This window comes from Myotis davidii, unplaced genomic scaffold (genome assembly GCF_000327345.1).
Source record: "Myotis davidii unplaced genomic scaffold, ASM32734v1 scaffold1172, whole genome shotgun sequence".
NCBI lineage: Eukaryota > Metazoa > Chordata > Mammalia > Chiroptera > Vespertilionidae > Myotis > Myotis davidii.
The window spans coordinates 56,252-68,486 of NW_006283158.1; the positions used below are offsets into that span (position 1 = coordinate 56,252).

Genomic DNA, 12,235 nt, shown 5'->3' on the forward strand with positions numbered 1-12,235 from the left:
CAAATTGGAAAAGAGGAAGTAAAACTGTCCTTATTTGCAGACGACATGATATTATACATACAAAACCCTAGAGACTCCATCAAAAAGCTACTAGACTTAATACATGAATTTGGCAATGTAGCAGGATACAAAATTAATCCCAAGAAATCTGAGGCATTTCTATACACCAATAGTGAACTTTCAGAAAGAGAGATTATAACAACCATTCAATATTTTTCTCTCACATCCATCTCCCTCTCTCGCTCTCAAAATATTCATTAAATAACATTTTTAAAAATCAAGGATATAAGAGATCAGAATATAGAAATTTCACTGCCAGTGCCATCCATGGAAAGTCTAAAAGTCTGTGAGTTACAGGATTGTTCTAATAGTGGGCCACACAGTGACAGCAATGACTCCACAGTGGAGTTATCTGAGGCCTGGTTGTCATCAGTACGTCGTGGAATGATCAGCAGTGAATGGATTTTTACTCATAAGTGGCCCTGAGGCAATGGATGTACAACACACAAACCTAGAGAACATGAAATATGAGACCCCAAAGGAAGCTGGTTTCTAACAGTCTAATTCCCATAATCTTCTTGTCTCCACAAACCACCAGTATTGTTTTCTGCTGGTATACTGTTTCGGTTGAATGTGGTAAAAAGAAAATACCCTTAGTGAATCCACATATGAGAGAGACAATTGAAACTACCTAATTTCTGTAGATGTTAAAAAAAATTCCAAATTCTTCCACATGGTGAATTACATATGTTGGCTGGAGTATTTGTGTGGCGAGGGATGGACAGCAACACAATTCCTAGGAGTGAATACAGAGTGCAATATAACCAAGTCATTTTATGTACATACCTGTGACTACAATCTCCAATCCTATATAGTAAATAGCCAGGGTGTAATGACCTTTATGACCTAAAGCTTGACCAGACCTAAAGTCAGTGCTGGGTTGCCGTGGCTGCCAGTCAGCTATGCTGGGAGGGAGTCAGTCCCTGTCCTGGCCACGCTGGGAGGGCGGGAGTCACTTCCGGGCAGGAGTCAGTTCGGGTGGGAGTCAGGCCCAGCCCCGGTTGAGCCAGGTGGGCATTAGTCCTGGGTGGGAGCCAGCCCGGGTGGGAGTCAGTCCTGTGTCATGTAAGTGGAAACCGTAAGAAATAGAAACAAGGCAGACCTATCCCTCCACATGGGGAGATATTGGCAGAAGAATAGCAGGGAACCAGAACTCCCACAATCTCATAACAATAATGAATACCCATCCCCCTCCCCTTTTGAACATCCTTAAATCACTGAAATTCGCTTAAATGGGAAAAAAAGAAAGTTCTGGCAAGTAAATAGAAAGTCTCAGCAAAGAAAATGAAGCTATAAAGAAGAACCAAATGAAAATTATAGTGCAGAAGAATATAATAACTGAAATAAATAACTCAGTGAATAGGCTCAAAGCAGAGTGGATGGAACAGAGGAAACACTCAGGGAACTAGAAAATATAACAATAAAAATATCCAATGAGAATAAGGAGAACATGGGCTTGAAAACAACAACAGAAAAAGATCAGAACCACAGGAACCAGTGGAGTCATAACAACAACAACAAAAATAAATAAATAAAACTGTAACATTTGGAGTCTAGGAATAAATTAAGGGAGATGGAGCTGAAAGAATACTTGAAGAAATAATGGCTGAAAACTTTTCCAATTGGTCAAAAGACAGAAATCCTCAATTTTAAGAAGATGAGGAAATACAAAAAGAGATAAACCCAAATATAGCAACACCCACATCATAGTCAAACTTCTGAAAAATAAAAATAAAAACAAAGAAAAAAATTGCGCCATATTAAAAGGTTCACAGTTACCTCTTTCTCCTCCTATCTCTCCTCCTGCTCTTGCTCCTCCTTCCTCATCCTGTACCATTTCTCCCCTGATAGCACCATCTGTCAGATATCTGGACAGGCAGAGGTGTTTCCTTTCTGGGGCTTGTGGGATTGATCTCTTAGGACAGGTAGTACTTTGTTGCCCTGCCATGGTGTTATCTTAAGATGTGGAACATGGTAATTGAGTACAGACGTGTCTCTAAACTTGTAATTTTGTTCCTTGTTTCAGAAGACAATGATGGTGGTAGCTCATCTCAAGGAAGAGAGAAATATTGGGATTATTTTCAAGGTGATTTTGGAAAGCAGACCCATTATTATCAACAGGGTGGATATGAGCTTCAGCCTCCACACCTCCTGAAGGATTATGGATACATGAAGAGGAGCGAAAGCCAGAGGTACAAAGGCAGACAGTAAGTGACTGGGCAACTCTCACTGCCTTTGGTTTTCTTTTAATTCTCTCTCTGGAAAACTGAAGAATATTAGAAGTGAAATCATGGTTGAGCAATCCTAATTGTAGTCCTGGTGTCAGAGATGAAGGATGTATAGAAGACTTTCTTAGCATTCATGGCCACTCTTTTTCTTTTCCCTTCCCATCGCCGCCTGCAGCAATCCCTATGACGTCCAACACAACAAAAGGGGAATGAAATTGCGTGATGAAGGCTGTGGTGATGTTACTGTGTGGAGAGGTAGAAAACCTCTGGAAGAAGAAGTGGAGAACACACAAGATGAAACCACAGAGAGATGGTTCAAGATCATAGTGAGTGTCATGGCAAGTTCTACACTAAATGGGATATCCTGGAACCTTATAAAAGGAAGACCACATTAAACACCTTACATGCATTACTTGGAGGAGAGATTTTGAATGAAGAAAAATGGTTTAGGAAATCCACATTTTGAACAAAGATAAGAAATCATGCCCAGGGTCCCTTCTTTAGAAGCCCTTTAAAGCTGAGTAGAAAAAAACAAACAAACAAACCAAAAACAACCTGAGTAGAAGGTTGGGAAAGAACACTGTGTTGGGTCATTCTCCAAGCTTAGTTCATGTTGTTTCTCCTGTCTTTGTGCCTTCTTTTGACCCTTAGATTCCCTATGGAAGAAAGTATGAAAAGACATGGCTAATGGATTCCATCCAGAGACATTGCAGTGTACCCTTCACTCCAGTGGAGGTAAGAGAGGACAGTGAAACCACATGAGGGGCATAGGAAATGGGGAGAGACCTGGCTCACCTGGGGCCCTTGGCCTCTGATACTATTCTTTCAATCCTTGTAGTTTCACTACGTGAAAAACAGGGCCCAGTTCTTTGTCCGGGATGCTCGCGCTGCCTATGCATTGAAGGACATCAGCTACAAGATTTGTGATGAGGAAAACTGGAAGGTGTGTGTCGTGGTCTTTATTTGTACTTAATCCTGGGGCAAGAGGACAGGCAGTGCTGGTCACCTTCTGAAGGACTAGCATTCCTGGTGCTAACCCAGCCTCTTCTTCCTGCAGATAGCTATCTTTGTCAGACCTTCTGCTGTACCCTGCTCTGTGTGGGATAAACTGGCGCCAGAAGAAATGGAACAGCTAAAGGTAATGCAGACTCAAGGCATATGTATGCCCACATTCAGACCCGCTTGTTCCTCCTCCAGCCCCAATTTCCTTGTTCACACCACAGCCTCAGAGCTCTCTCTCCATTTCCCTCTGCAGCTAGCCATGAGAAAACGATATGATGTCCCTCAGAAGGCTCTTGACCTCCGGAGTTTCCTCTATGACCCAGGTACTACTGACAGCAATAATTCTAGGGCAGATGAGGGCAGAGATTTCTGCCTTGGAGGGAGACTTAAGGATGGTAATGAAGGAGGGGTTGGTGGTGCTCTTGGATCCTTGTCACCCTTGTGATTCCCCACTCTCACATTCTTGAAGGATTTGCACACCTTGATATTGATATAATCCTGAATCGGAGAAACTGTATGGCTGCAACCCTGCAGGTCATTAAAGAGAATTTCCCTGAGGTGAGGCCTTAGACCCAGTGCTGGTGTTATAGTAGGGGGTGGAACAGATGGGACAGAGGGCAGATTTGTCTGAGGTCCTACATAGTAAGCATCACTCTAACTCTTCCCCAAAGCTGTTGTCCCTGAACTTGCGCAACAACAGACTGAACCAACTGGATGGCCTGTCTGATATTATACAGATGGTACCCACAGTCAAGATCCTGAACCTTTCCAAAAATGAGGTGAGAAGAGAGGCAGATCAAAGATGGGTTGAGAGTGGGTGCTAGTGGTTATCGGAGTGATGACAGGAAGTAAGCGAAGGTACCTGTAGGGAGGGGAGTGGGCTGTGGGTTCAGAGGCTGGGATGTCCCTTTTCCCTTGGACTATTCTTCAGTTTCTTACCCATATTTCTCAGCTGAAATCCACCTGGGAGTTGGACAAGATCAAAGGCCTGAAACTTGAAGAGCTGTGGCTGGAAGATAACCCTTTGTGTGACACCTTCCAAAGCCAGTTTACCTATGTCAGGTCAGTGTGAGCCCCTCTCATCATTCCTGGGGTCCTTTGACTCCTAACAGCATGGACTACCCCTGACAGTGCCATATCGCAGATGGTGGCAGCCCTGGTCCTCTGGGAGAAGTAGAGGCCCCACCTTCTCTTCTCTATGTCCCTCAGATCTGCTAAGAGGTCTCCTCTCCTTCCTCTGATGTGCTCACCTCTTCTCAGGGTCTGGGGTCTGGTTCCTGACTTTGCATCTAGTTTTCTCTGGCAATCCCACCAAAATGAGCCCTAGGATGCAGGGCTCCACCACAACCCAGGACTAGGAGTGTTGAGCCTTGAGTCAGATACTGCTGATCTGGACTGAGAAACTTCCTCCACCCAGACTCATGCTGAGATGGTCTTTCCTGTTTCTGAGATGACAGACTATCCCCAATCTACTCTGGGAGACACCTTCTTTCCCTTGCATGTAAAGGGTTTCCCCTCGAATCCCAGGTTGATGTGGGGATGTTCCCACCCCATGCCAAGGTCCCAGGCCCCATTCATTTCTTTAGTGCGATACCAGGGATGGGCCATCTTTGGTAGATTCCAGAGTTCCCTAGTCAAAGGGTCAGAAGTGAGTCACTAGCAGTGAGCAGAGGACCTTTTGAGGCAGCAGACAACAGAGGGGTTTAAGGAGACAGAAGGGCATTCCTCTCAGAGTCAGCGGTCCTCCATCCAGACATCACATCATCTGCCTGGTCCTTCAGAGGAGCCCTGGGTAGCCTCACACAGGTAAGATTGCTCAGATAAGGAACCAACTAACAGGCACAGATGCACAGGAGCCATGAGGAGAGAAGGTTGTGAGCATAAGAAGGGTCCACAGACTCCTGACCCCATGTTCAGCTGGGGACTGACCCATTACCCCTTCTGAAAAGATCCTGTGGGTGGTGCATTTCCCATCCCATTTCACATTGAGCTCCCACAGATAATAAAGGTTCAACCAGAGTCCTATGGCCATCATGCCAATAGGTGCATGTTTTCCATTCCTATCTGGAGACCCAGGGCCAGCCAGGGGCAGATGAAGGAAAGAGCTGCTGCAGGGGAACCATATCCCTTTCTTCTTTTCTTCTTCTCTGACCCAACCCCCACTGCCAGGGCAGAACTTTTTTCCCTTCCCTTTAAGTTTCTTTCTGTTTTTCCTTTGTCTCTACACTTCGATGTCTTCCAATCTCAGCTCCTATCTTTACTCTCTTTCTGTCTTCATCCCTCTCCCTTCCACTCCCTGTCTCCTAATCCCTCCCTCCATCACCCCCTTGCCTCAGAGTACTGAGCCATCCTTGGGGCATGTGCTGTTCATGGCAGGATGCTGGACCCCCAGTGAGGTAGCAGAGCCCTGGCCCCCACCCCATTCCCTCTTCTCTCTGGAGCCATCAGTGGTGCCTGGAAGGAGGAGAGGGAGGCAGGGAGGGGGAAGCAGCTCTGAGGTCTGGGATCCAAATGCTGTGGTTTGTGGCACTGGGGAAGGAGTCAGGGCCCTCTAGGCAGGAGTTAACCAGGAGGATGGAGAGGGAGAGAGCGGGAAGGAGGGAAAAGGTGAGGGACGCAGGCAGGAAAGGAGGTAACGTGAATGTGAAGGTGTGAAGAGAGGTGAGGAGACTGTGTTTCAGAGATTCCATATGGCAGATGGTCAGTGCTCAGCAGAGAAGTGGACCCAGAAGCCTTGAAATCTGAGGCTGAGGAGGGCAAAGGGGATTCTGGGTGGGCAGAACACCTGTTTCTGTTCATTCCATCAATGTTTTAAGTAAATGGAAGCATTGTTACCCAAACTATCAACCACTTTTTCTATTTTTGCATTTGGACAGCGCCATCAGGAAATATTTCCCCAACTTGTTACGCTTGGTAAGTGCCTACATTCATCATCTCTTACTTACATTGACAACCTCCACACCTGCCCTCAAGCCCTTTATGTCTTGCTTAGATTACATGTTTGCATCAGAGCCTTCTCCATTGTGGGGGACATGGGCTTCTGAAAAACACATGAAATGATTTCTGCAAAAATGTGCCCACACACACAGAGAAGGAAGGAGAGACAGGGTTAGGCGAAGCAATCTGCAGAGAGAAGACAAAGGGAGGAGGGAAAGACACACACACACACACACACACATGCAAAGGACCTGAAAAACCCACACACACACACACACACACACACACACACACACACTCAGAAGTTACATAAAACAGTAGAGACTTCCAGGACCTCATGATGCCGATGTGCACTGGAATCTTGCCCATGGAATTTCCAGGGAACTATTACTACAGACCTCTGACCTTCACCATCTCCTTGGCACATCCTTTCCACTAATCATCCAAGACCACCTTCCTGGTCTTCACTGCTAATTTATCTTCCCTTCTCCAGGATGGCCAGGATTTGCCCCCACAAATTGCCACTGACATTGACAAATCCTCCTTGATAAGTCCCCCAATAAAGGTAAGGAAGAACAATATTTGGGCTATTGTAATAGAGGCTTTTCACCCACATGGTCTCAAATGTCTTTGATTCCAGGTAAGCTGTGAAATATTAGATGCTATGAAGAGACAAGTTGTGCAATTCCTGCAGCAGTAAGTACCCCGGGGACCACCAAGAATGGGGAGGGCTTGGACAGTCCAGGCCACCCAAGCACAAGTCTGTTCCTGAGAGTTTTCAAGTCCTCTTTGAGGACAGTTCCATAGAGGTACACTCTTCATTGTCCCCTCACAGATATTACTCGGTCTATGACTCTGGAGACAGACAGGGTCTCCTCGGTGCTTATCATGATGAGGCCTGCTTCTCTTTGACCACTCCCTTCATCCAAGACAACCCAGCCCTGTGAGTATCACAGTTCACACTCTTATTTGGGGGGGGGTGTCTCCCCAGCAGAAACCTGCCAGTTCATGGAAACACCACCACTGGACAGACAACCACATCCTATTCCTCTTTTTCTCCTAGAAGCAGCTTGTTTGTGTACTTCAAGGATAACAGGAATATGAAGAACCTCCAGGACCCCAGTGCGTGTGGGATGGGGAAGATTGGGCAGGGAAAGGGGGCATGAAGGGTCAGTCATAGGGCCCAGGGAGTGGCAACATTGACCTTTGCTGTCCTTCCCTCACAGACCTGCGTTTTCAGTTGCTGAGACATACAAAACGTGACATTGTGAGCTCTCTCTGTGTGATTCCCAAAACACAGCATGACATCAACTCCTTCCTGGTGGACATGTGGTTGCAGTCGGTAAGCAACCTCTTCCTCCTTGGGACAGGCCCAGAAAGATGCAGGTGGTGGGAGGTGTTGGTGGAGACTGAGCACCTATGCCCTTACTTTTTAGGAAAGGATGCTCTGCATCTGTGTCCATGGAGTGTTCAAGGAAGGTGAGTGTACGTAGGTCCCCTCCCCAGGTCCCCCATGCTCCCTCCTCCTGGTTGGGCTCCCTCTCAGAACTCTCACAGCTTCCTGATTCCTTCCCTTTTCTTACTATTCCCTCCATGTTCTCCTGCCTCCAGATACTGCCCCCAAACTAGGCTGGTCTGACCTGCATCCATGCCTATAGCTGGGGTGATGGGTACATAGATGTGGGGTTTGATGGCTGTCACCCCAGATCCTGACTGTGCAAACATAGGTCCATTATCTAACCTTTCATTTTCCTCATTTGCAAAATGGGGATAATAAAACACACTCCTTGGGGAGCTTCCAAAAATGAATCAAATGAACTAGTGAAGTGGTTATCCCAGGGCCCAGGACATGGTAGGTTCCTTCTCAGTGGAAGCAGATTGCTCCTAATGTTGCCCTCCCTATTCCTCGTAACCTGACTCCCAGAAAATAGTTGTCTCCTTGGGCATGAGTATGCAGTCCCACCCTGACTTGGGAATGCTGAGTGAGTGTGTGAAGCATGTGTGATGCTAAGGAGGTATTATTGTTTGTTGTTGAAGTGGAAGGAAGGTCTCAGGGTTCTGTGCGTGCCTTCACCCGGACCTTCATCACTACCCCTGCCAGCGATTCCAGGTGAGTGTTATGCTCTAGGTGGGAACATACAGCCCAACCTGGGCTCAGGGCTGTGGGAATGTGGCAGTGCATGTTCTCAGGGTTTTCTCAGTGTTGTGGGAAGCCAGCAGGTTGATCCAAGGAATAGTCCTGCTATGGGGTTAAGAGCTTGGGCTCTGGAGTTAGAACACTGAAAGTGTTTCAGGTTTCTTTCAGGTTCTCTTCATGACGCCAATACTCACTAGATTTGTACCTGAGTGAAATCTCTGTGACCTATGTCTTCCTCTGAAAATGGGATTAGATTGTCCTCTCCCTTGGGCTGTTTCACTGAGTAAATTTAATGGGGTTAGCAGTAACAGTCTAGTGAAGCTGGTAGACAATCTCTCTAAGTGTTGGCTCAGTGGGAGTGGCAGAGCTACCAGGCAAGGAATCTGGGGAGCAGATACAGGTGGGTATAGGAGGAATCTGGTTGTTGAGTGGCAATGGAAGCAGGATCATTGTTGAGGGTGTGGGGTTGCCCATCCATCAGTTTTCTGAGGTATCATTTTTCTCCAGTATATTCATCGTGAATGATGAGCTGTTTGTGAGGGATGCCACCCTGGGTGACACTCAGAGGGCAATTTCCATCCCAGTGCCCACACCCTCCTGCAGCACTGGGCCCACCCTCTCCCAGGAGCAGCAGGAAATGGTGCAGATTTTCTCCATCCAGTCTGGCATGAAACCGCAGTGGTCTCAAATGTGAGTATTGGGTGTGCTCAATGGTAAGAGGTACTTCAGGCAGTGTGGGGCTGAATAATGGAAACCCATAGGCAATTTGGAAAAAGAAGCATTTTGATGTTTTGCTTCCAAAAATAGTAGGCCCATGAATAATGTATCCTAATTTCATGGTGACATTGAAAGAGTTTTAAAAATAGTGTAATGCTCAGATGACATGATCTTGTATATGGAAAATTCTAAGGAACCCACCTAGAAACTATTAGAATAAACAATCAAGTTTAGCGCAGTTTCAGGGTACAAGATCAATATACAAAAATCATTTGTATTTCTATGTTCTACAATGAACTATCTTGAAATGAAATTAAGAAAATAATTTCATTTATAATAGAATTAAAAAATAAGACTAAAGTAGTGAAAAACTTACACTTTAAAATCTTCAGAATATTTTTGGAATGAATTAAGTAAGACCAAAAAAAAATGGAACGACATGCCATGTTTATGATTTGCAAGACTTAGTGTTATTAAGACGGTAACTGGTCCACAGATCCAACACCATTCCTATCAAAATTTTAACTGGTTCCTTTTAAGAAATTAATATGGTGATAATAAAATTCACATGGAAATGCAGTGTACTTAAAATACTAACAATAGTAAAAGGGAAGAATACCGTTGGAGGAGTCATAATTCTCAATCTCTAGAATTTCAAAGCTTACTATAAAGTGGCTATAATCAAGACTACAATGCTACTAACATTTGGTTATACATATAGTCAATGCAATAGAATTGAGAGTCCAGAAATAAACCATGACATATATAGTCAATTGATTTTCAACTAGGTGCCAAAAATTTTTAATTGAGAAAAAATAGTCTTTTTAACTAATTGAGCTGGAACACCTCTATATCTACATGCAAAAAATGAATTTTGGCCCTTACCAAACACCATGTACAAATATTACTCAAAATGGATCAAAGACCTAATGTAAGGTCTATAGCTATGAAAACTCTTAGGATAAAACATAGGTATATAACTTCATCACTTTGAGTTAGGCAATGGTTTCTTATGTATGACACTTAAAACCCAAGCAACCAAAGAAGTAAACAAATCGAACTTTATCAAAATTAAAAATTGTTGTGCATTCAAAGGACACTATCAAGAAAGTAAAAGTACAACCCACAGAATGGGAGAAAATATTTACAAATCTCATATCTGATAAGGTATATTTTCCAGAATATCTGAAAACACTAACTCAATAATAAAGAGACAACCCAATTTGAAAATGGGGAAATGATTTAAATCAAAATTTCTGTAAAGATGACATACAAATGACCAACAAGCACATGAAAATATGCTCAGCATCATTAGTCATTAGGAAAATTCAAGTCAAACAAGGAGGAGATACCACTTCATACACACACTAAGATGGCTTTTGAGTGAAATGGAACATAAGTGTAGATAAGGAAGTGAAGATATTAGAATTTTCATATATTACTGGCACAAATATAGAGTGGAACATTCACTGTGGAAAACTTTTTGGAAGTTTCTCAAAATGTTAAACATGGAGTTACCATATGAACTGGCAATCTGACTCCTAAGTAAATAATAAGAACAATGAAAACATACATTCATGCAAAAGTTTGTACAGGAAGGTTTATAGCAGCATTACTCCTAACAGCCAGAGTGGAAACAACCCAAATGTCTTTTAGATCATGAATGAATGAAGAAATATGGTATATCCATATAGTAGAATATTATTCAGTCATAAAAAGAACATAGTTTTTATATACGTCATGCCATAGAAAAACCTATGTCATGCCAAAGACATTACACTAAGTGAAAGAAGCAAGTCACAAAAGGTCACATATGTGTGATTTTGTTTACATGAAATGTGCAGTACAGTCAAATCCATAGATACTGAAAACAGATTTGTGATTGCCAGGTTCTGTGGCAGGGGTGGGGAACCTTTTTCTGTCAAGGGTCATTTGGATATTTATAACATCATTCATGGGCCATACAAAATTATCAACTTAAAAATTAGCCAAAAATTGGTCAAACATTTAATTAACTCCTAATGCCTTGGCAGGGCCAGACCAAATGATTTCTCAGGCCTTATACATCCCTCTGACTGGACATTCCCCACCCCTGGTCTAGTAAAGGGGGTGGAATAGGGAGTGATCTCTTATGCTTAAGGAGTTTCTTTTTGAGGTAATGAAAATATTTTGGAATTAGATACTTGTGATTGTTGCACATTATTGTTATATACTAAAAAGTACTGCATTGTACACTTTAAAATGGTGAATGCTATAAAATACCATTGAAAACATATTTTCTAAATTTTCATTTGTTATTTTATTTTTAAAAAATATTTTTATTGATTTCAGAGAGGAAGGCAGAGGGAGAGATAGAAATATCAATGATGAGAGAGAATCATTGATTGGCTGCCTCCTGCATGCCCCCCACTGGAGATCGAACCTCAACCCAGGCTTGTGTCCTTGACTGGAATCGAATCTGGGACCCTTCAGTCCACAGGCTAATGCTCTATCCACTGAGCCAAACCAGCTAGGGCTTGTTATTTTCTTAAACATCTTTATCAATATATATTAAGCTCCCTTTTTCTTTTGAAGATCTGTTTTTCTGTTTTGGATTCTAGTGGGAATGAATGCTAGTGACAGACATTTTAGTTTTCACTAGGTCTTTCTTCCTCCTTGCACATAGTGCTCGTTCTGGTACATGTGTCCCAGCATAGATTTAGTGGCATAGGTTTCGTGGTGGCATTGCATGGTCAACGTGTCTGTACTGTGATACTAATGGAGATCACCTGATCTTCTCCCACTCCAGGTGCCTTCAGGACAATGAGTGGAACTATATCAAAGCTGCTCAGGTCTTCACTACGCTCAAGGTGAGGTCTGGGCATCAAGTGGGTTAAAGATAGATGTTTCTGGGCCTTTGGGGAGGCCAAGAACATGAAGGCTGGTGCCCTGGAATAAAACTCAGGGAGCTGGCTCTTCTGACACCTTGACTCCTTCTCTCCAGGCCCAGGGCAAGATCCCAGAGGAGGCCTTCAAACAAACCTCTTAAAAGGAGCTCTTGGATGTCATCTTTGTCTTCATCCACATCATTTATCTTTTCTCCTTCCTAAAGCCATACCCATGACTGGGCCTGAAGGCCTGGCTGACCAAGAAGCCAAAGTTACCTAACCACCTG

General features: G+C 43.8%; 1 protein-coding gene across 1 annotated transcript; it reads left to right on the forward strand.

Annotated features, from left to right (window-relative positions):
• The first annotated feature begins 2,031 nt into the window (after window positions 1–2,031).
• Window positions 2,032–12,226, forward strand: LOC102763630 (nuclear RNA export factor 2). The gene is made up of 20 exons (XM_015563145.1): window positions 2,032–2,267; window positions 2,464–2,614; window positions 2,940–3,023; window positions 3,127–3,231; window positions 3,346–3,426; window positions 3,544–3,613; window positions 3,760–3,848; window positions 3,962–4,069; window positions 4,243–4,352; window positions 6,167–6,203; window positions 6,721–6,792; window positions 6,868–6,923; window positions 7,063–7,170; window positions 7,294–7,349; window positions 7,454–7,569; window positions 7,664–7,706; window positions 8,265–8,337; window positions 8,872–9,054; window positions 11,870–11,930; window positions 12,065–12,226. Exons 1-20 carry the CDS (start codon window positions 2,032–2,034, stop codon window positions 12,107–12,109), a joined length of 1,884 nt encoding a protein of 627 aa, XP_015418631.1. The 3' UTR covers window positions 12,110–12,226.
• The last annotated feature ends 9 nt before the right edge of the window (window positions 12,227–12,235 follow it).